The sequence below is a fragment of the Oncorhynchus mykiss genome, chromosome 8 (assembly GCF_057628025.1).
Source record: "Oncorhynchus mykiss isolate SJ-2025 chromosome 8, ASM5762802v1, whole genome shotgun sequence".
Taxonomy (NCBI): domain Eukaryota; kingdom Metazoa; phylum Chordata; class Actinopteri; order Salmoniformes; family Salmonidae; genus Oncorhynchus; species Oncorhynchus mykiss.
This window is the reverse complement of record NC_143029.1, coordinates 84,724,746-84,749,000: the sequence shown is the minus strand read 5'-3', so window position 1 is coordinate 84,749,000 and position 24,255 is coordinate 84,724,746. Positions and strand designations below refer to the sequence as shown.

General features: G+C 43.5%; 2 protein-coding genes across 2 annotated transcripts; both read left to right on the top strand.

Annotated features, from left to right (window-relative positions):
* The first annotated feature begins 3,429 nt into the window (after nt 1-3,429).
* On the top strand, nt 3,430-8,432 carry lsm7 (LSM7 homolog, U6 small nuclear RNA and mRNA degradation associated). Its single transcript, XM_021614042.3, has 4 exons — nt 3,430-3,529; nt 7,066-7,168; nt 7,390-7,461; nt 7,740-8,432. Exons 1-4 carry the CDS (start codon nt 3,524-3,526, stop codon nt 7,880-7,882), a joined length of 324 nt encoding a protein of 107 aa, XP_021469717.1. The 5' UTR covers nt 3,430-3,523; the 3' UTR covers nt 7,883-8,432.
* Nucleotides 8,433-8,608: 176 nt separating this feature from the next.
* Nucleotides 8,609-19,777, top strand: LOC110530779 (death-associated protein kinase 3). Its single transcript, XM_021614041.3, has 12 exons — nt 8,609-8,743; nt 9,735-9,841; nt 13,165-13,294; nt 13,435-13,526; nt 13,745-13,883; nt 14,163-14,292; nt 15,054-15,102; nt 15,231-15,257; nt 15,532-15,684; nt 15,935-15,980; nt 17,142-17,353; nt 17,491-19,777. The coding sequence occupies exons 2-12, from the start codon at nt 9,780-9,782 to the stop codon at nt 17,804-17,806; spliced, it is 1,356 nt and encodes a 451-aa protein (XP_021469716.2). The 5' UTR covers nt 8,609-8,743; nt 9,735-9,779; the 3' UTR covers nt 17,807-19,777.
* Nucleotides 19,778-24,255: the final 4,478 nt, after the last annotated feature.

The window sequence follows — 24,255 nt, the reverse complement described above, 5'->3', positions numbered from 1 at the left end:
CTGATTTGGCCGCATTTCGTTCCCAACGATGAATACTCTTGCCTTTCTAGCTGCAGCCACCATCGGCCAGGGTTTCTCTCTTGTCACTTTGTCTGCTGAGGTCAGATCCTCAGTGAAACTAAATTTTTTGCTTGATGAGGAATTCACAATTCTTCGCTCGCCTCCAGAGAAGATCCCGTGTAGATCTGTTGGTGAACCGGATGATGGTTGTCCTCGGTCTCTTGTCTTGATCATTGACTCTTTCCAAACGATGGACGATGTCTACAGTTTCTTGAAGTTTGGCTTATGATTCGGGAATGACAGCTCCACAGATGTCAACAGCTCTGCATTTGATGTCCTCACCCGCCTGCTCTGAAATTCCATGGAGCCTCAAGTTCCACCTGAGCTGGTATCTCTCCGCCTCATTCACCTTTTGCTTGAATTCAGCCACCTTCTTTTCATATTCCTGGCAGATAACTTCCACTTTCTTCATGTCACTTTTGAGGGTTTTCACTTCTCCAATGATTAAAGTCAACAGATTTTTTAATGGCCTCAATTTTCATCGTATTCTCCCTAACCATGACCTCCAAGCCTCCTTACCCTTTCATCCATCGTTGCTGTCAAAAGCATTACCATTACCATTACCAAAAGCATTATATCATTTTGCATCTCAAGAAGTGACAGACCCTCTTGGCCTCTCATCTTTTCCCCCTGGGGCTTGAGTGCCGGGAAAGTTGGGAATAAATAAGCTCCGACTGGAAAAATACGTTTTTTTTAATTTTTTTTATTTTACCTCTTTTTCTCCCCAATTTCGTGGTATCCAATTGTTGTAGTAGCTACTATCTTGTCTCATTGCTACAACTCCCGTACGGGCTCGGGAGAGACGAAGGTTGAAAGTCATGCGTCCTCCGATACACAACCCAACCAGCCGTACTGCTTCTTAACACAGCGCGCATCCAACCCGGAAGCCAGCCGGAGGCTACACCGTGCCCCTGGCAACCTTGGCTAGCGCGCACTGCGCCCGGCCCGCCACAGGAGTCGCTGGTGCGCAATGAGACAAGGAGATCCCTACCGACCAATCCCTCCCTAACCCGGACGACGCTAGGCCAATTGTGCCCCACGGACCTCCCGGTCGCGGCCGGTTACGACAGAGCCTGGGCGCGAACCCAGGGACTCTGATGGCACAGCTGGCGCTGCAGTACAGCGCCCTTAACCACTGCGCCACCCGGGAGGCCGCAGAAAATAAGTTTTGAACATCCAACTCAGAATTGTAAATCTGGCCTCCAGTTGTTTTGAAAGCACCATAAATCCATAGAATGCCAGACTTTGCCAACGAAGGACCGCCGCGCCAGCTTCCTGTTCAAGTGAGCACAGTATAACAAGGTGAGTCCAAAAATGTATTGTTTGCTGTTGCATAAATTATGTAATATGCCAGGGAGATGTGTATACTGTAGCTAAGAAAGTAATACTAAGTGTATGATGTGTAGTAAGATGTTAGTAGCCCATGTGCCTCACTCTAATTATTTGGTCTATTTACCCCGCGTAATTTCACCTACTGTACTGACTTGGTGATGCACATGTAGCATATAACCTGTTTTAGAGAAATGTAATCGTTGAATATTGTAAAAGCTTTTTTGTCTGTTTATATGCCTACTTTATTTATCCTACTGTTCTGACTTGGTGTACAGGGAGAACACAGCAAGAACGCCCATGTTCTGAATTCTGTCGCTGTACATTTAAAAAGTGTTAAACAAATAATGATATAGCTCGCTCATGAATGTCTTATTTGAAAGATTACAGAATACCTCTTATCCGCTCGTCCCCTTATTCCATAGTTTATACATCTCAATTGTCATTAGAAACCACATTTGTTTCAGCAAGTCAGACATATCAGCTTTGTTTTTTAAAGGGCAGTAAATGAGGATGAATGAACTGTTTCGCTGCCAGACAAGGCTCCGCTGATAGCCAAGAGTAGCAGTGGTAAATTGTTGGGACAGCTTTATGTAGGCCGTAATAGTTTGTGGGCACCGTTTGTCACCGTTATAGTGCAATTCATGTATTGTTTAGTGTTGTGGTTTTACTGGCATGCATCCCACTTCAAGATTTACAGGCTAAAATCGCCACTGGTTACATATAAGTACATATGGAACGCACAAGCCTTCTGGAAGATCTGATGAAAGAGAAGATGGCAGACATGGGGAAAAAAAGAGAAGTGGGACATGTTTTGAGTGAATATGGAGTGGTGGAGCAGAGACTTTTGGAAGAGCTACAGAAGGAAATTAAACATGACAAGAGTGAGGATGAATTAACTGCGGTGGCAAGTGCGGTGAAGACCGCCGTGTTTGAGCCTAGTCCTGATGATGACAAAGATGATTCGGGTCCAGTGGGAGTGAGATGGCAGATCCATATGTGGTGTCAGGTTGGGTGGAGAAGAGGTTGGGGAATGTGGAATTGTGTATTATTATTTTTTTTGCGTTTCTGCTGTCCAGAGGGAGCGTGAGCCCCACACCACTGGGGACAAGAACTGTGACTTGCTTTTCTCTCCAGAGCACAGAGTGATAACTGGGGTGGCATTAAGTGTTGAGGAGGATCAACTGAAGTTGAAGAATCCCGGTGTCTGTGACGCACATCGTTTGGTGTGGCAGACTCGGTGGAGAGTGTGATGAAACAGACGACACCGTCTGTACTACAGAGTTTTAAAAAATATATACAAAAATAAATGCAGAGTCAGATAAAGTCAAGTCAGGATGCGTTAGTTATCCCGTGAGAACTTCTGTCCTGAGTCCATTACAGTGTTTTAGGTATCAAGCTTACGGTCACGTGCAGCAGTGTGCAGGAGGGAGCTTCCTAGATGTGAGAAGTGTGCAAGAGGACATGAGACAAAGGAATGTGTAGTGTCTGTGGGAAAAGTTGTGTGTGTAAACTTTAAGGGTACCCATGATGCTGGAGATCGGAGGTGTACAGTGAGAGAAAGGCAGGTTGAGGTTGCCAGGATCAGTTAATAGTGCAGAAAGTGATGTATGTGGAGGCAGTGAAGAGAGGAGTGGAAGAAGATGGGTCCAGGGTGAGGGATCCCAAGAGGATCCCTGTGAGTAGGCCGAGGCCAATAAAGAGTGATAGATAGATGTGCTTCGGGAAGGTTGGCATTCTGCCGTACATGTACTGCAGGAATGGAATTTAAATCAAAGAGGACGGATGTGGTGGCAACAGCGGAGAAGTACTTGGGTGTACAAAATTGTACAGCAGATGAGTTACAAGATGCTTTTAACAATAGTGTCCTGTCCTCCCAGGCTGCTGGCCTGGAGTAGGTTCAGATGGGGCCAAAGTAGTGGAATAGTGGTGAGGTTTTAATGGGTGCAGGGTTAGATGGTAGGGCAAATTTTTCAAAGTGTAATTAATTCATACTACTTAATAGTAGGCTGATACACAGCCAATACACTAGGTGGCGGCATACACTTATAAATGTGTTTGAGGACCGCAATAATACCAACAAAGTAGAAGAAAAAGGTTGGAGTTCGAGAGGCGTGGCTGGAACAGTTTCAAAATGGCGGTGAGTCGATCATATCTTCCATGAACGTATCTAAAACGGCGTTATTTATATTTTCTATTAGCAATTGCGTGCCTCAATCTAGCTACAGTAGTGTTATCTAGCAAATGCAAGAGAGCAGAGTAGGGACATTTGCGAGCGTGCTTTTCAGACAGCATCATGTTAATGAAACCGAAAAAGAAAAGGAATGTCAAACAAAGACAGAAAAATGACAATGTCGCTTGGGAAAACAGAGCCAATACCCGATTGGGACGATCCCTGGGTGACAATATTCTGCAAAACCTGCAACATTACGTTAGACTACATAGTGCATGGGCGCTAGATCAGCATTCCCGGTAATAAACTCCGTGTCCGCCGTGGACCTGCTCGTACATAAAGCATCATCCATTCAGGCTGCAAAGGCATTTACCTCCTTTTTAATTGCAAGAAATGCGTACTTTTTTTTAAACACAATTTCCACGACCGTTTAAGTATTTTCAGCCAATTCAGGATGTTGCATACCGCGTTCATCCAAGGGTGTGCAACGTTCCTAATCTAATATTCATAAAATGGTGCTAAATGAACACGCAGTTCATTTTAGTGGCCAACTCAGAATACTAACAGCCGCAAAAAATGGCGCTGAGTCGATATCTTAAATAACTTAATTTAAAACCTAATTTACTCACCATTTGTTTTCTAGTTCTAAAAATTTGAAAAAAGGGCTATTTCAATTGAACTACAGTATTCTGACCACTGTTAGCGAGATGGAGTGGGTTGAGAAATTTGCTAGCGTTAAGGGCAGACTCTACTGTATGTTGTCAACATCAGCGTGCTAAATATCATGCCATGTTCGTTTCCCTCCCCATAATCTTTAGACTACATTCTAGAAACTGGGTTCACTTCAATCCTCGTTTTCCCTTAATCTGCTTCTTCTATTGGGTTTAACGGCCGTTGGCATCCAATGTTAACGGTGCATTACCGCCACCAGCTGGAGGAGGTATTTTAACGAGAAAATAAGAATCATTACAGGAAAGGGGGAAAACGAAAAGACATGAAACAAACCCCATTCATGAAACTCCATTCCAAAATACATCCCTGCTCAGGGGCCTCAGAGGGTGGGAACATTCAGCGACAGGATTTCTTGGCTATGACATTACGAAGACCCAAGAAACATTTAGCTGCATTCAATGACAATTTTCTCCGCTTGTGCTATACAGTTTATGACCATTGCAATAAATTATACAAAGTCCACCTTTAACATGTAACATTTCACGATCCCTCTGTTGATGTGAAACAGTCACTGGGTCATGGGGGCTCTACTACCCTTTGTCTCTTCCCTGCCACTCTGTCGACTTGCAGCAGCCACTCTGTCGACTTGCAGCAGCCACTCTGTCGACTTGCAGCAGCCACTCTGTCGACTTGCAGCAGCCACTCTGTCGACTTGCAGCAGCCACTCTGTCGACTTGCAGCAGCCACTCTGTCGACTTGCAGCAGCCACTCTGTCGACTTGCAGCAGCCACTCTGTCGACTTGCAGCAGCCACTCTGTCGACTTGCAGCAACCACTCTGTCGACTTGCAGCAACCACTCTGTCGACTTGCAGCAACCACTCCATCTGTCTTCAGTTATCATACTTCTTGCGCCACTTTTTCCACCCTAGAAATAACCCCCTTTGATTGGTTCAAAAATCTATACAGGAATCATTCCACTCCAGTATCTTGAGTCTTAAAAACACACACAAAAAAAAACTAAATAAGACTGCTTCTTGTGATGTTCAGACTCCATCCGTTCCAAGACATTCCAGATTTTCAACAGTTTTTCAACAGAATTGGTTTAATAATAATAATACACTCTGGGTTTTATTTTCTACCTGATAATTACACCCACCTGGTGTCCCAGGTCTAAATCAGTCCTTGATTAGAGGGGAACAATGACAATCAGCAGTGGAACTGGCTTCAAGGATCAGATTTGAATTTGCCTGGCCTATACTGTCATTCAAAGTTGAACATGACCGATTTGGGCACTTATAAGCGCATAGATTGGAACACGGGGGTGTCAAACTCATTCCACGGAGGGCCCAGTATCTGCAGGTTTAGAGTTTTTCCTTTCAATTAAGCCCTAGACAACCAGGTGGGATGAGTTCCTTACTAATTAGTGACCTTAATTCATCAGTCACGTAAAAGGGAGGAGTGAAACCCCACAGACTCTCGGCCCTCCATGGATTGACACCGTGCTTTACAGTAACATGCTATAAATCACATCAGAGTGGGTTTTTACTGACAGCCCTTCACAGCTCTTCACACTACAAGAAGTTGCCCCCGTCACTCCGGCTAATTGGGCAACTTTTGCAAATGTTTTTGTCTGAGGGAGGTAAATGCTGTAAATTGAGAGGACTCTTATGTATTTTGAAAGATGAGATGTTGAGGACTATAATAAATTCCACTTTGATGTCGTACAAGTAAAAGCCAAACACCTGTGATTCCAAATGCAATTCACATTTCCATATCATAAAACTCATGTCACATACAGTGTCAATGTTTATAATCACTCTGATGTACAGTTGGATGACATCATACCCTGGGTTGTTCTGAACAGAATGATTTGTCTATTGTGAAGAGAATTTGCGGCTGAACACACACCTGAATGCGCTCATGACTCCTTTCTGTGTGCACCAAAATTCGGGTCGGTATCTGTAAGATCATATTTTATAACTCATGTTGGCAATAGAACAAGCTTTCAAATGATGCCCATCTGATCCAGATTGAGATTTATAATGGGCCATTTTTGGATTGCGTAAACAACGGTAATTGTGTGATGGCGGGTATGCAGGGCTGTATTCCAAACGAAACGACTACAAGTGTGCTTTCTCTAGTTTTCTCAACGGCACAGCTCGGAGAGCATCTATTAAAAGGTGCTTTTTTCAGAGGACTCTTCTTTGAGTCATAAAAATGCATTCCCATTACTTTGGAGAGATGGGTGACCACTTGGAAACATTAGTTAGTCCTCTCACTCAAAACACTCAAATACCCCAACATTTCCAGGAATATTCATATGTTACTGAATGTATTTTCAGATTTTGTTATCAACAAATGTGGTAAAAAGTACAGTAATTGTAAAATCTACATTAAAGTCAACAGTGTAATGTTTGGATTCAGTATTTTCAGGTCAACTGTTGTGTCCTTGCCTTGGTCAAATTTTTTCTCTCCATAATCTCAACTGTTCCCTTTTAATTGCTACTCATGCTTATGCATACGTTTTTAATATTATGTATATAAAAAAAAAACATTTCAATTTAGTGCTATCCATATAGGCTAATTCTCATGAGTGTAAAGGGTTAAAAAATGTATCATGATTTGGCTCAATTAAAATGGATCTGATCGCCAGCCCTGTCAGTTTTTCCCACGTCAAGTACTCCTATTGAAATAATAATTATTTGTGTCAAATAAACACATCTACATTTTCAGTATACAAATTGGATACAACTAAAGGGGGCTGCGGTCCTTGATGGTATGATTAGACTATGGGGTTCAATCCTAAATTCTACTGAATATTTTCCTTTCAGGACAGAAACAAGGAAGGAGAGAAGAAAAAGAAGGAGAGCATCTTTGACCTGTCCAAGTACATCGATAAACAAATCCGTGTCAAGTTCCAGGGAGGACGAGAGGGTAAATCAGTGAAGATAATACTTAGTCCATTTCATTACTATGTCAAAACCTGAAGAACGAAATGAAAAAATACTGTGGGACTTGAGGCTTCCAAAAGAGAACAATGGCCACCTTCTGCCTGTCTGGAAATGCTGTTCCGTGACAGGCCACAGTCCCCATCTCCTTTACTGTTTTTCTCTTTGCCTCCATTCAAGATAATAATCCTTATTTATTTGTGTCAGCCAGTGGAGTCCTTAAGGGGTTTGACCCCCTGTTGAACCTGGTATTGGACAGCACCATCGAGTACTTGCGAGGTATGTAGCAGAAACTAAGACTTGCTTGTATGATCGCATATCACTTCTACAAAGTGAAAATGCACTCCTGGTCGGCGAGGAGACTGTTGCCCACACAATTCAATGGAAAACATATCTGTGATGTTGCCCTTTAGTTAAAAAAAATTGACAATAAAATCAAGGTCGTATAAAGGTTGTGCTGGATCATTCATGGTGGAGTTTCACATACTATCAATTACCTCTGACCTGTTATGCCACTTCCTCCTCCAATACAATTTGGTTTGATTTGTTATTTCCAGACCCTGACGACCAGTTCAAGCTGACCGAGGACACGCGACAGCTGGGCCTGGTGGTGTGTCGAGGGACCTCAGTGGTGCTCATCTGTCCTCAGGACGGCATGGAGGCCATCCCCAACCCCTTCATACAACAGCAGGACGGATAGTCCGCAAGCCGTATTCCTCTTGATTTCCTCACAGTAGCCCAATTCCTGGGGTGAATCTTAATTGTATTTCCTTGATTTCTCAAGTCCTCTCCTTGCTTCCTTCTTTGGACAAGAACATCCGAGGGGAGGAACCTCAGATTGTTTGCTCCAATATGCTTTGAAAAGGTGACAAGGTAGGAGGACGTGAGGAATCAAGGAAATATTATTTACTATTCTCCCCTGACCCTTCTACCCGAGGTGCACTTCATGTTCACTCCCATCAGCCCCACACATCTTTCTGAGTCCCTAAAATCAGGACAATTATTTTGTTGTAGTTTAATTGTTGTCACCAGCCTGAATGTTGATGTAGTGTGATGAGCATGTGTTCTGTTAATCATTTTTTCTGGGGGGGGTTCTCTGACTAGATAAGTGAAAACATATTTTTGCTGTGATGGTAAACATTAAAAAAATACTTTTTACTATGGTTTTCCCTAGGTCAGGCCAGGTTTGAACGATCTGGCATATTATGGTTTTACATTACAAATGTAATAAATTTACTATTTTCTTTTAATGATGTGTCTTCAGTGTTTTGTATCGTCTTTGAACGTCAATAATACGGCCCAAATGGATGAAATAATTGGGATTCATTGAAGCTATTTGACAGATACATTTCAGCTTTTTTTTTTTTTTAATCTAAATTCATTGCTCTTTCAGATAGTAATAATTTGCTTTTGCGGGTTCAAACTTGTGCACGCACAACGATGAAGTCAGTATGATGTCATTCCATATGGTCCATCCTCCTGTCTCAAAGTGCTGTAATTTTCTTCTACCACCGGAAATTTGACTCGGGAGAGGAATGCAGGACCCGTAGCCAGTTATAATGTAAGTATCTGACTTGTAATTTGTATAGACAGAGTAAGGAACGATAAACTACCATCTCCGGTGTCAACTGACGTTATATGAAAATTGATGAGCGAATGACCAGCGAATCCTGTTCGCTAGTTAATGTTAGTGAATTAGTTCTTGTAGCTAGCTAGCACGTTAGCTATCTAATATAGCATTACCAGCAAGCTTTTGTCAAAAATGTAGCTATATTTTCTTTAGAATTTGGTTTTGCCACGACCCATTATCACGGAAAGAGTTTTGGGTTTTAATGTTTGTTGTTATTTCTAGGGAAAAAGTTAGCCGTATCCCACTAGCTCACTTCTCCAGACTCCAAACGGTAGCTAGCCAGTTAGCAGCTAGTTAGCTACATATGGCTAAAGTTTTTACTTGTCAACAAAAATAAAAACAATTTGCGGTGTAATGTTAATCCATAGTATTTTCAGATAACACGAAACCATTGTTTCTCAATCTGAGTAGCAAACGGTTATCTAATGTTAAAACCGCAGTGAGACCCTTTTAATCAGCTAGTTGATGGAAGAAGATGACGTAAGTAAGACCGGTATGCGGAGTTCTCAGTCCTACCAGCCAAGTTTTCCTTCTCCACTCCACTATGTTCATCACACGTGTGGGTGGAGTCGAAGAAACCCAGCAACTCTGCCGTGTTGACTTTGGCCAAATAAGGACGACCACTTTTGAGGAGGAGGGGGGGGGGGGGTTATGCACATCATTGGTTTGGGGTGAATTTGTTCAGGGTCAAATAGTTACATCAATTTACTGTATGTGTGTAAACTGATTGTATTGACCCCCCCCCCTCCTTGTGGCTAAATTATCCAGCCTGTGGCATGCCTATTGTCACTCTATGACGTGTAGTATGTATTTGATCTAGTTTTGCTCATGTCAGCATCACATAAGTCTATCCTTGCCATGTTATGGGTCTCAATTTCCTTGGCAGGTACTAATAATCATGTTTCCCTGTTCTGTAATTTAGTGTGATTCAAGACACAACTTCTATCAGCAGCAACCCAGTCAGACCATGGCTGGCTTCAGACAAGAGGATGTGGAGGCGTTCTATGATATGGGAGAGGAGCTAGGGAGGTAAGATCTGACCTGTCTGTCTGTACAGTGTTGCTGGAGGAGGATACAAAGGAGACTTGATTCAGCTCTCCCAATGTGTCAGTGGGCAGAATTTGTACTTTTAGGACGATTAAGGAAAACTCCTACCCAGCATGAGGCACACTGGGCCAATGCAATTAAGTGTGCCTACCGTTCCATGTTCCACGTTCCAGCCATTACAATGAGCCTGTCCTCAAACATTACAATGACCATGTCGCCACAGGAGTCGCTAATGCGTGATGGGACAAAGACATCCCTGTCGGCCAAATCCTCCCTTAACCTGGACGACGCTGGGCCAATTGTGCACCGCCCCATGAGGGGAGACTCGGAATCTCTAGTGGCACAGCTAGCACTGCGATGCAGTACCTTAGATCACTGCGCCACTCGGGAGGCCCCCACCTTTAGTAACTCTTGTATGTAAAGTGAAGCAATATTTCTACAAAGATCTTAAATATTGATTGTTGGGCTCTCCTAATGATACAATCCAAATACCACTTAGTTGACTTGAAATCACATAGCTGGATGAAAACATCCGTTGGCAAATTCCCAGTGTATTTGTGGGACTGTGTATTCAACAGTGTAGAGCTCTCTGTCCTGTTATGCAAACCTGCTCTGTGTTTTTAACAAGTCCTTATAAACTAAACAGAGCCGGAGCACTAGAATGAGTCATTTGCTTCTACAGGATTAAACCTGAATTTGTTCCAAATGGCAACCTGTTGACGTAGCGCACTACTTTAGATTAGAGACCATAGGGCTAAAGTAGTACACTATAAAAGGAATATAGGGTGCCATTTGGGACACAATAAACCTGACTTCCTACCTTTATATGGAAGTTTTGTTTTCTGCAGTGTTGCAGAAGAAGAATGACATCATTGCCTTTCTATGCGTTTATTTCCTCTTTATGCCTCTAGGTTTAGGTGTAGTCTAGCTGTGTATTAGGTGTAGTCTAGCTGTTTATTAGGTGTAGTCTAGCTGTTTATTAGGTGTAGTCTAGCTGTTTATTAGGTGTAGTCTAGCTGTTTATTAGCTGTTTTAGGTGTAGTTTAGCTCTTTATTAGGTGTAGTCTAGCTCTTTATTAGGTGTAGTCTAGCTGTTTATTAGGTGTAGTCTAGCTGTTTATTAGCTGTTTTAGGTGTAGTCTAGCTGTTTATTAGCTGTTTTAGGTGTAGTTTAGCTCTTTATTAGGTGTAGTCTAGCTGTTTATTAGGTGTAGTCTAGCTGTTTATTAGGAGTAGTCTAGCTGTTTATTTATTAGGAGTAGTCTAGCTGTTTATTAGTGTTTTAGGTGTAGTCTAGCTGTGTATTAGGTGTAGTCTAGCTGTTTTAGGTGTAGTCTAGCTGTTTATTAGGAGTAGTCTAGCTGTTTATTAGGAGTAGTCTAGCTGTGTATTAGGTGTAGTCTAGCTGTGTATTAGGTGTAGTCTAGCTGTGTATTAGGTGTAGTCTAGCTGTGTATTAGGTGTAGTCTAGCTGTTTATTAGGAGTAGTCTAGCTGTGTATTAGGTGTAGTCTAGCTGTTTATTAGGAGTAGTCTAGCTGTGTATTAGGTGTAGTCTAGCTGTTTATTAGGAGTAGTCTAGCTGTGTATTAGGTGTAGTCTAGCTGTTTATTAGGAGTAGTCTAGCTGTGTATTAGGTGTAGTCTAGCTGTGTATTAGGTGTAGTCTAGCTGTTTTAGGTGTAGTCTAGCTGTTTATTAGGAGTAGTCTAGCTGTTTATTAGGAGTAGTCTAGCTGTGTATTAGGTGTAGTCTAGCTGTGTATTAGGAGTAGTCTAGCTGTGTATTAGGAGTAGTCTAGCTGTTTATTAGGAGTAGTCTAGCTGTTTATTAGGAGTAGTCTAGCTGTGTATTAGGTGTAGTCTAGCTGTTTATTAGGAGTAGTCTAGCTGTGTATTAGGTGTAGTCTAGCTGTGTATTAGGTGTAGTCTAGCTGTTTTAGGTGTAGTCTAGCTGTTTATTAGGAGTAGTCTAGCTGTTTATTAGGAGTAGTCTAGCTGTGTATTAGGTGTAGTCTAGCTGTTTATTAGGAGTAGTCTAGCTGTGTATTAGGTGTAGTCTAGCTGTGTATTAGGTGTAGTCTAGCTGTGTATTAGGTGTAGTCTAGCTGTTTATTAGGAGTAGTCTAGCTGTGTATTAGGTGTAGTCTAGCTGTGTATTAGGTGTAGTCTAGCTGTGTATTAGGAGTAGTCTAGCTGTGTATTAGGTGTAGTCTAGCTGTTTATTAGGAGTAGTCTAGCTGTGTATTAGGTGTAGTTTAGCTGTGTATTAGGTGTAGTCTAGCTGTTTATTAGGAGTAGTCTAGCTGTTTATTAGGAGTAGTCTAGCTGTTTATTAGGAGTAGTCTAGCTGTGTATTAGGTGTAGTCTAGCTGTGTATTAGGAGTAGTCTAGCTGTGTATTAGGTGTAGTCTAGCTGTTTATTAGGAGTAGTCTAGCTGTGTATTAGGTGTAGTTTAGCTGTTTTAGGTGTAGTCTAGCTGTTTATTTCCTCTCTGGCTCTAGGTATGGTCTTGCTGTGTGATAGGGGGGAGGGGGGGGGGCTGAGTTTGCTCAGAAAGGGTACATTAAATGGCAGAGCAGAACATTCAGTTCTTTGCAGATAGAGAAGCGCTGTAGACTTAACTTTAGGAATGGCTAGACCCTCAGGAATGCAGACTTTATGAACTCTGCAAAAAAAGAAACGTCCTCTTACTGTCAACTGCGTTTGTTTTCAGCAAACTTAAAATGTGTAAATATTTGTATGAACATAAGATTCAACAAGTTCAACAAGTTCCACAGAAAAGTGACTAACAGAAATTGAATAATGTGTCCCTGAACAAGGGGGGGGGGGGTCAAAATGTAAAGTAACAGTCAGTTTCTGGTGTAGCCACAAGCTACATTAAGTACTGCAGTGCATCTCCTCATGAACTGCACCAGATTTGCCAGTTCTTGCTGTGAGATGTTACCCAACTCTTCCACCAAGGCACCTGCAAGTTCCTGGACATTTCTGGGGGGAATGGCCCTAGCCCGCACCCTCTGATGTTAGGTGTAAATGTTTATAATTTTAAAAAAAATAGCCACCCACTTTACATGTTTGCATAGAGTCTTTATCTAATTACATAAAATGAAACTGCCAACCAGTGTGTTGCAATGCTTCCAGTGAACACTAGCCTATACAATTTGTAGTCAAGGATTTATAGCTTTAAATCAGGATTTTCCCCAGATTGGCTATTTGAATTTGGCCCAGTCACTCTTTCTTGTTTCCTGTGTTTATGTACATATTATATTATACTATCGATCATCATCATCCTCATTAACTCTCCTAGTGGACAATTCGCTATCGTACGGAAGTGTAAAGACAAGAGTTCTGGCTCGGAGTACGCCGCCAAGTTAATCAAGAAGCGTCGCCTGTCGTCCAGCCGCCGGGGCGTAAGCCGCGAGGAGATCGAGAGGGAGGTGAGAGAACCACAATGGAAATAAGAATTTGGGCTTTACGTTTTATCCTCAATCATTGTATGTACTGGCAGGACCAGCTTTATATGCCTTTTAAAAATAAAAAATAAATTAATTATGAAATAAATCAAATGAAATTCTAGGTGAACATTCTGAGAGAGATCCAGCACAGCAACATCATCACGCTGCACGACATCTTTGAGAACAAGACGGACGTCATCCTCATACTGGAGCTGTGAGTAGAGCTACACCAGTTGATATTTGGGGCTGATCTAGGATCAGCCACCTCCCCGTCCTTGTAATCGCATTCACTATGATCTAAAAGGCTAAACTGATCCTAAAGCAGCATTCGTCTGAGACTCTTTCTGAATACAGGCCCAGACCTGTACTCAAATAGTATATTGATAAAATAGAGTTGTTTTTTTTTTAACCCCGTTCTGTGGTGTGGTCCAGAGTGTCTGGAGGGGAACTATTTGACTTCCTGGCAGAGAAGGAGTCTCTAACAGAGGAGGAGGCCACACAGTTCCTCAAACAGATCCTGGACGGGGTCTACTATCTACACTCCAAACGCATCGCTCATTTTGACCTGAAGGTGGGTAGGGTGGAGTCTGGGGAAGGAGAAGCCAGGCTGGCATTGTAAACTAAAGTTCCATCTTGACTTGACGTATTCCTTTAAACTCCTATTGGAGCACTCCGACTCCTCACTCAATGTATAACTTGATAGACTGTTTTGAGTCATTGGCACGTCAGTGAAAACGTCCAAAAGATTTCCATCATTTGAGAAATATACAGTTTGGTGTCTTAAAAAAAAACAAAAAAACATCTGTATTGTATTATTATCTGCATTCTGAAATGTTTGTTTGTGCCGTAGCCAGAGAACATCATGCTGCTTGATAAGAACGTCTCCAACCCCAGGATCAAACTCATCGACTTTGGCATCGCTCATCAGATCAAAGCTGGAAATGAGTTTAAGAATATCTTTGGAACGCCAGAGTTTGTTGGTGAGACCATAGAGATGTGTTTGTAATATGTATTAATAATAATAATAGCAATTTAGTGTTCCACATATATTTCGTTATGTGTGTGAGACGCTCCTACATATTCATTTTCCTTATTTAAACATACAGTATCTTCAAACAGTATATTATTTATTTTTATTTTTGGACATTTGAACTCCCTTTTTCGCCCAAATTTTGTGATTTCGATCTTGTCTCATCGCTGCAACTCCTCAACGGCCTCGGGAGAGGTGACGGTTGAGTCATGCGTCCTCCGAAATATGACCCGCCAAACCGCGCTTCTTAACATCCACCGGCTTAACCCGGAAGCCAGCCGCACCAATGTGTCGGAGGAAACGCCGCTCAACTGAGGACCGAAGTCAGCTAGCAGGCGCCCGGCCCGACACGCCACAAGGAGTCGCTAGAGCACGATGAACCCCCCCCGACCAAACCTTCTCCTAACCCGGACAACGCTGGGCCAATTGTCCGCCGCCATATGGAACACGCGGTCACGGCCGGTTGTGACACAGCCGGGGGTTGAACCCCAGGTCTGTAGTGACGCCGCAACACTGCGATGCAGTGCCTCAGACAGCTGCGCCACTCGGGTGGCCCGTATAGCTTTAAAATAAAAATAATAATTCCACAATGATCTTAATGTTATGGAATGGGGAAAATATTCCTTCATATTGGTTTTAATAAGTGGAGGTCTGTGTGTTGAGATCTCCCTGAAGATCATCTGGGTTCTAATAATCCTGCTTGTTTTACAGCTCCAGAGATAGTCAACTATGAACCACTCGGACTGGAGGCTGACATGTGGTAAAATAAACTAAGATTATTTTAAATGTTTTTTTCTGATTTTGAGAACTTTTTGTTATTGTTGTTTTTCTCTGTTTCTTTACCCTTCAGGTAAATCTCACTAATTTGTTGTCCTCTTGTTTCTCCAGGAGTATTGGAGTTATCACGTACATTCTGTAAGTACTGCCTCACATTATAATGGTGTCAGTTGAGCGACATAAACCGTGTCAAATATGTTGTTAGATTATTTCTAAATCTACAGACATTTTTTGATCATATTCTGTACCTGTTTTACAAAATGGAGAACGACACAAGTGAATGTTATTTCTGAGCAATCCAATCATTTACATGATGAAATAGCAAATTAAGCGATTGTATTTAATATTTTGTCCATACCACTTGGTTAACCTTAGGTTGAGTGTTCTCAACATGTTGTTTTGTCTTCCTCAGGTTGAGTGGTGCCTCTCCGTTCCTGGGGGAGACCAAGCAGGAGACTCTGACCAACATCTCTGCTGTCAACTATGACTTTGACGAGGAGTACTTCAGCAATACCAGTGAGCTGGCCAAGGACTTCATCAGACGCCTGCTGGTCAAGGATCCCAAGTAAGGCTGGTTTACTGTGGATAGAACGGGCCTGGGAATACTTAGAACAACACACGCAGGGACATGACAGTAACTATTTGCTTTTGTTTGTCTTGTTAGTTAATATATCATTGTAGGGACGTTTACTGAATCAGCACCATAGCCTTGGAGAACTTTGGTCTTCAGTGGAAATTATATAATTGCAATTACTAAGGCATGACAGTAAAGCAGAAAGTAATAATTTATTATTTTTCATCTCTTATTTCTCCAGGAAGAGGATGACCATCGATGACAGCCTTCAGCATCCCTGGATCAAGGTAGACGTCTCTCGCCATTTCACACATATTTTACATCTTACTGATCCCAAATGTTGGACTATCCCTTTGCCCTCTTTCACTTATAAAGCAACTGTTGGCTTTTAGCACCTGGTTTACTGATGGTTTACTGCCGCTTTACTGATGGTTTACTGATGGTTTACTGATGGTTTACTGCCGCTTTACTGATGGCTTACTGATGGTTTACTGATGGTTTACTGATGGTTTACTGATGGTTTACTGCCGCTTTACTGATGGCTTACTGATGGTTTACTGATGGCTTACTGATGGTTTACTGATGGTTTACTGATGGTTTACTGATGGTTTACTGCCGCTTTACTGATGGCTTACTGATGGTTTACTGATGGTTTACTGCCGCTTTACTGATGGTTTACTGATGGTTTACTGATGGTTTACTGATGGTTTACTGATGGCTTACTGATGGCTTACTGATGGTTTACTGATGGTTTACTGCCGCTTTACTGATGGTTTACTGATGGTTTACTGATGGTTTACTAATGGCTTACTGATGGCTTACTGATGGTTTACTGATGGTTTACTGCCGCTTTACTGATGGCTTACTGATGGTTTACTGATGGTTTACTGATGGTTTACTGATGGTTTACTGCCGCTTTACTGCCGCTTTACTGATGTCTTACTGATGCTTTACTGCCGCTTTACTGATGCTTTACTGCCGCTTTACTGATGGCTTACTGATGGTTTACTGATGGTTTACTGATGGTTTACTGCCGCTTTACTGATGGCTTACTGATGGTTTACTGATGGCTTACTGCCGCTTTACTGATGGCTTACTGATGGTTTACTGATGGTTTACTGATGGTTTACTGATGCTTTACTGCCGCTTTACTGCCGCTTTACTGCCGCTTTACTGATGGTTTACTGATGGCTTACTGCCGCTTTACTGATGGTTTACTGATGGTTTACTGATGGTTTACTGATGGTTCACTGCCGCTTTACTGATGGTTCACTGCCGCTTTACTGATGGTTCACTGCCGCTTTACTGATGGTTCACTGCCGCTTTACTGATGGTTCACTGCCGCTTTACTGATGGTTTACTGATGGTTCACTGCCGCTTTACTGATGGTTTACTGGTGCTTTTTGACCCCCTTTATCTGCTATCCATTAACGCTCCTCTCCTCCCAGGTGATCAAGAGGCGGAATGTGCGCCAGGAGGAGAGCGGGAAGAAGCCGGAGCGCAGGCGCCTGAAGACCACGCGTCTAAAGGAGTACACTATCAAGTCCCACTCCTCCATGCCCCCCAACAACACCTACGTCAACTTCGAACGCTTCTCCCAGGTGCTGGAGGAGATCGCTGCTGCTGAGGAGGGGCTGAGAGACCTGGAACAGAACCAGAGGTGAGAGGGAGGGATGAATCGATAGATGGATGGATTCGTAATTTTAAGTAGATTATTTAAAAAATGCATGTACAGCCGCTCTAATTGGATACAACATACGTGTTCCATACATTCTAACATCTCCCTGACTTCTCCAGGTCGTGCCGGGAGGATGTGGCTGCTCTCCTGTCTATCTATGAGGAGAAGGAGGGCTGGTACAAGGAGGAGAACCAGAGCATCGCCAGCGACCTGGGTCACATCCGCCAGGAGCTGCAGCGTACCCAGGCCCAGCGCAGGCAGAGTCAGGAGGATGCCCGCGCCACCATGCTGGCTGCTAACGCCCTCAAGAGGAAGTTTGGCCGTCTGGAGAACCGTTACGAGGTCCTGGCAGAGCAGGTGGCGTCGGAGGTGCTCTGGGTGGAGGAGCTGGTCAGGGGGATAGAGAAGGAGAAGGACAGCCTCGTCATGCCCTGAGTTTGGCCTGGCTTCTAGTTTCACTGACCTGGCCGTGCCCTGAGGCCAGCCTGGCTTCTAGTATCACTGACCTGGTCATGCCCTGATGCCAGCCTGGCTTTTAGTATCACTGACCTGGTCATGCCCTGAGGCCAGCCTGGCTTCTAGTATCACTGACCTGGTCATGCCCTGAGGCCAGCCTGGCTTCTAGTATCACTGACCTGGTCATGCCCTGAGGCCAGCCTGGCTTCTAGTGTCACTGACCTGGTCATGCCCTGAGGCCAGCCTGGCTTCTAGTATCACTGACCTGGTCATGCCCTGAGGCCAGCCTGGCTTCTAGTATCACTGACCTGGTCATGCCCTGAGGCCAGCCTGGCTTCTAGTGTCACTGACCTGGTCATGCCCTGAGGCCAGCCTGGTTTGGTACAGACACCGGTCTTATATACCAGCTGTCATTAGATTCAGAACAAGGGCCCAGAGTTTTTCTGGTGAGGGAAAACTCTGGCCCCTGGTCCTAAGTCATGATGCTACACCCCCCCCCCCCCCCCCCCAGACATTTGATTAGGGAAAATGATCCCCCTTCCCCATCTTCCCTTTCTAATGAGAGCACCAACAATGTCCCTCCCTACTATGAATACATTTAATCCACAAAATGTGTTTAAAGAATGTCCATTCCAGTATTTTCTAAATTAATTCATAACGTTAAAAATGGTAAAGATTGTGATTCATTTTTTTGCAGTATATTTGGTTAAGATGATGATACATACATGCATACATACAGGAAGGTTTTCTGCACCTGCAATCATTTTCCTATAGTTTTTTAGCCCCATACTTAAAGGGATATTTATCATTAACAGCTGACTATGATTGACCAATAAGGCCCAAGGGGGTGTGGTATACGGCCAGTATATCGTGTCTAAGGGCTGTTCTTATGCATGATGCAACGCGGAGTGCCTGGACACAGTCCTTAGCCGTGGTATATTGGCCATATACCACAAACCCCAGAGGTGCCTTATTGCTATTATAAACTGGTTACCGACATAATTAGAGCAGTAAAAACAAATGTTTCGTCATACCCGTGGCATACAGTGTGATATACCACGGCTGTCAGCCAATCAGCATTCAGGGCTGGAACCACCCAGGTTAGAGGTAACAACAACATAGTAGAAACAATAGAACATGTGTTATAGGGAGATTCCATTTTGAAGATAATCTTATTGACACTCAACAACCGTCTTGCTGTACTGCGATGCGAAGCTACAGACAGATACTATACTATATATTTTATACCATATAAATACTAATAGTTCTCTTACGTGTGAAGAGAGTTGTCTTAAAATGGATTGTACAAACCTGTTTTGCAACTTGCACGCAGCTTGTACATTGAACACCTTATTGCCTATACATAAGCTAAATCAAGTGTGTAGTAATGTCTAAACCTTTTCATGAATAATGGAAGTCTAGTGACTGTCCCTCCAAAACGTTTTAGGCCGGTTTCCCTGGACCCTGGACTATAAATAATGGTCAATGGAGAACCTCCATATAGAAAATAGCATTTTAGTTCAGTATTTAGCTTAATCTGTGTCCGGGGAAAACCGTCCCTTTCGAATACAACTATTGCACAGTAGCCTCATACCAAATGATCTGCATGTCTAGCTGCTACTATATTTGAATGATTGTTTTAGTCAGCCTTCTGTCGCTATGACCATAGCCCCACACTACAGACATTCCATGAGTTGGTCTTAAATCTATGCATCACATTCCATGTTCCACATAGAACTCTATGTACTGTACATTTCCCTAGTTTAATATACTATTTTGCACTTAAATATAGCCTTGTTCCAAACTATTTCCCATTCAATCATTTTTTTTTTTTGTGTGTGTTTTTTTTTTTAAATGTACCCAAAACTTATAATGGTATGTATTGTTAAGTTTGAATGATGACATATTTAGATGGGGTTTTGTTTCAAATAAACAAACTCATAACCTAAAGGAATCTTTCTGGTGTATATTTTTTCTGTCCATTGAGATTTTGCAGGTCCAGATTTCTCTGCTTTTTTTTTTTACATAAAAAAAGGATCCTTCCACCTGGAGCTTATGGAACTTGTCTCTCTGTTTCCATAGTAACTCAGAACTAAGGAATATGATCTTTGTTATTCAACGCAACCCCTGTTCCCTTCGACAACATGGCACGGTCTAACAGTTAAGTCGTCCGGGACGTGCTGTAACCTGTTGATGGCAATGCTGCTGACCCTGTGGTGTCCCTCACTGTGATGTGGGCCAGTGCAAGGTAGCCCGAAAGGTGTGTGGACCACAGTGCCTGTCTGCTTAGCAGTAAAGCTTCCCACTGGGCAAAAACAGGTTGAATCAGCATTGTTTCCATGTCATTTCAACCAAAACATTTAATGTGATGAAGTTGAATCAATATAGAAAACCTAAGGGACTTTACCATTTTCAGCCAACTTTAAACCTAAAGCCAATAAAGGGGGTACATTTTTGGTTGATTTCACATTATTTGACAACTCAAATGTTGAACCGACATCCGTTCCCAGTGAGTTACTCCCTCTGGGTACAAGCCTCCTATCCTGGGGGGTGTACTTGTAAATCACACTGGCTCACACTACAGAAACAGGAGATGGATTGGTGTCCTGTCCAGGGGGTGTACTTGTAAATCACACTACAGAAACAGGAGATGGACTCCAGTCCCTATAGACTGTTCTGGCTCGGATAAGGCTTACTTCTCCAAGGTGTAACGTTCCCACAAGACAAACTCAAAATGACGCTCACAACAAAGATAATCACTGCCAACCAAATAAAACAGATCGTCGTTCTTAAAGACACCCACCATGACAAACTATAAGAAAAAAACACAATTTAGGACAGGGAGTAAAAAGAACTGAAGAAACACCAAAACACTAGCTTCTTTCTAACGTAAAAAGGTTGAACTCGCACCACAGCTGACAAAGTGTAGCTCTCCTTAACATCTCTCACGCTCAACTGGAGCACTGGGCCAGCCACTCCTAAATAGCACCTGGGCCAACACAGGTTTAACACACTGACTGACGAGGTGACACCAATCGGTGCGACCTACGTGCTAAATTCCAACCTCAAAACATGAATAAAAAAACAAAGCCTGTAACAAAGGCTTATTTCCTTTTATCTAGGTACCTCCTAGGCTACAATAACTCCAACCAGAGCTTATCGTCTGTTTACCGATACGATCTAAACTTCATAAAACGGGCCCTGACGGAGAAGATGGAGGGGACAAAGGTCATGTGAGAGAAAGACCCGCAGGCCTTGCTGGAGGTGATAAGGCTGAGCATGGAGATGCTGTTGCTAAGAGACTGACAGAAACTATCATGTCGCTGTGTCTGTCTGCAGGAGAATGTGTTTACATTTAGCCTCCAATACCACTTTTACATGTTTGACATCCTCGTTCGTGTTCAGAATATATACTGTTGATAGATTTTATATGCTGTTTATGTTCAGAACACACCTCTTTGGAGACAATAATATATAATATACTGAACAAAAATATAAACGCAGTTACAGTTCATATAAGGCAATCAGTCAATTTAAATAAATTCATTAGGCCTTAATCTATGGATTTCACATGACTGGGCAGGGGCACAGCCATGGCTGGGCCTGGGAGGGTATAGGCCCACCCACTGGAACCAACAGGACCCTGAAAAGCTTCTACCTCCCAGCCATAAGAGTCAATGAACAAGCCTTTCGCTACACCCACAATAACATTTGCTAAACATGTGTATGTGACCAATAAAGATTTGATTTGATAAATAGTTAGATAGCGACCCGGACTATCTGCATCGACCCTGTTTTCACTAACTTTGACTCATCACATAAACTCCTCTTACTGTTTATTATCTGTCACTTTATTCCTAGTTATGCTGTATGTACATATCTACCTCAATTACCTCGTACACCTACGGTTTGACACAGTACTGTTACCCAGTGTACAAAACATTAGGAACACCTGCTCTTTCCATGACAGACTGACTAGGTGAACCGGTACATCGCCTTGTATAGAGGTCCTGGATGGCAGGAAGCTCGGCCCACGTGATATACTGGGCTGTATGCATTTTGGTAAATCCGACCACACCTCTATCCTCCTGATTCCTTCTTACAAGCTAAAACTAAAGCAGGAAGCACCAGGGACTCGGTCTATAAAAAAGTGGTCAGATGAAGCAGATGCTAAACTACAGGACTGTTTTGCTATCACAGACTGGAATATGTTCCGGGATTCTTCCGATGGCATTGAGGAGTACACCACATCAGTCACTGGCTTTCTCAATAAGTGCATCGAGGACGTCATCCCCACAGTGACTGTACATACATACCCCAACCAGAAGCCATGGATGACAGGCAACATCGCACTGAGCTAAAGGGTAGAGGTGCCGCTTTCAAGGTGCAGGACTCTAACCCGGAAGCTTACAAGAAATCCTGCTATGTCCTGCGACAAACCATCAAACAGGCAAAGTGTCAATACAGGGCTAAGATTGAATCATACTACACAGGCTGCGATGCTCGTCTTATGTGGCAAGGCTTGCAAACTATTACAGACGACAAAGGGAAGCCCAGCCGCGAGCTGCCCAGTGACACGAGCCTACCAGACGAGCTAAATCACTTCTATGCTCACTTCGTGGCAAGCAACAAATCAAATCAAATGTATTTATATAGCCCTTCTTACATCTGTTGATATCTCAAAGTGCTGTACAGAAACCCAGCCTAAAACCCCAAACAGCAAGCAATGCAGGTGTAGAAGCACGGTGGCTAGGAGAAACTCCATAGAAAGGCCAAAATCTAGGAAGAAACCTAGAGAGGAACCAGGCTATGAGGGGTGGCCGGTCCTCTTCTGGCTGTGCCGGGTGGAGATTATAACAGAACATGGCCAAGATGTTCAAATGTTCATAAATAACCAGCATGGTCAAATAATAACACTGAGGCATGCATGAGAGCATCAGCTGTTCCGGACGACTGTGTGATCACGCTCTCCGTAGCCGATGTGAGTAAGACCTTTAAACAGGTCAACATACACAAGGCTGCGGGGCCAGACGGATTACCAGGACGTGTGCTCCGGGGATGTGCTGACCAACTGGCAAGGGTCTTCATTGACATTTTCAACATGTCCCTAATTGAGTCTGTAATACCAACATGTTTCAAGCAGACCACCATAGTCCCTGTTCCCAAGAACACAAACGCAACCTGTCTAAATGACTACAGACCCGTAGCACTCACGTCCGTAGCCATGAAGTGCTTTGAAAGGTTGGTAATGGCTCACATCAACACCATTATCCCAGAAACCCTAGACCCACTCCAATTTGCATATCGCCCAAACAGATCCACAGATGATGCAATCTCTATTGCACTCCACACTGCCCTTTCCCACCTGGACCTTTCCCACCTGGACCTTTCCCACCTGGACCTGGACACAAAACACTTACAGTATGTGAGAACGCTATTCATTGACTACAGCTCAGCGTTCAACACCATAGTAAATCTCATCACTAAGCTAAGGATCCTGGGACTAAACACCTCCCTCTGCAACTGGATCCTGACAGGCTGCCCCCAGGTGGTGAGAGTACGTAGCAACACATCTGCCACGCTGATCCTCAACCCTGGAGCCCCCCAGGGGTGTGTGCTCAGTCCCCTCCTGTACTCCTTGTTCACCCACGACTACATGGCCAGGCACGACTCCAACACCATCATTAAGTTTGCAGACGACACAACAGTGGTAGGCCCGATCACCGACAACGACGAGACAGCTTATAGGGAGGAGGTCAGAGACCTGGCCGGGTGGTGCCAGAATAACAACCTGTCCTTTAACGTAACCAAGACTAAGGAGATGATTGTGGACTACAGGAAAAGGATGACCGAGCACGCCCCCGTTCTCATCGATGGGGCTGTAGTGGAGCAGGTTGAGCGCTTCAAGTTCCTTGGTGTCCACATCACCAACAAACTAGAATGGTCCAAACACACCAAGACAGTCATGAAGAGGGCACGACAAAGCCTATTCCCCCTCAGGAAACTAAAAAGATTTGGCATGGGTCCTGAGATCCTCAAAAGGATTTATACAGCTGCAAAATCGAGAGCATCTTCACTTTTTGCATCACTGCCTGGTAGGGCAATTGCTCAGCCTCCGACCGCAAGGCACTACAGAGGGCAGTGCGTATGGCCCAGTACATCACTGAAGCTAAGCTGACTGCCATCCAGGACCTCTACACCAGGCAGTGTCAGAGGAAGGCCCTAAAAATTGTCAAAGACCCCAGCCACCCCAGTTATAGACTGTTCTCTCTACTACCACATGGCAAGCGGTACCGGAGTGCCAAGTCTAGGACAAAAAGGCTTCTCAACAGTGTTTACCCCCAAGCCATTAGACTCCTGAACAGGTAATCAAATGGCTACCCGGACTATCTACATTGTGTACCCCCCCCCCCCCCCCCCCCCCCTGC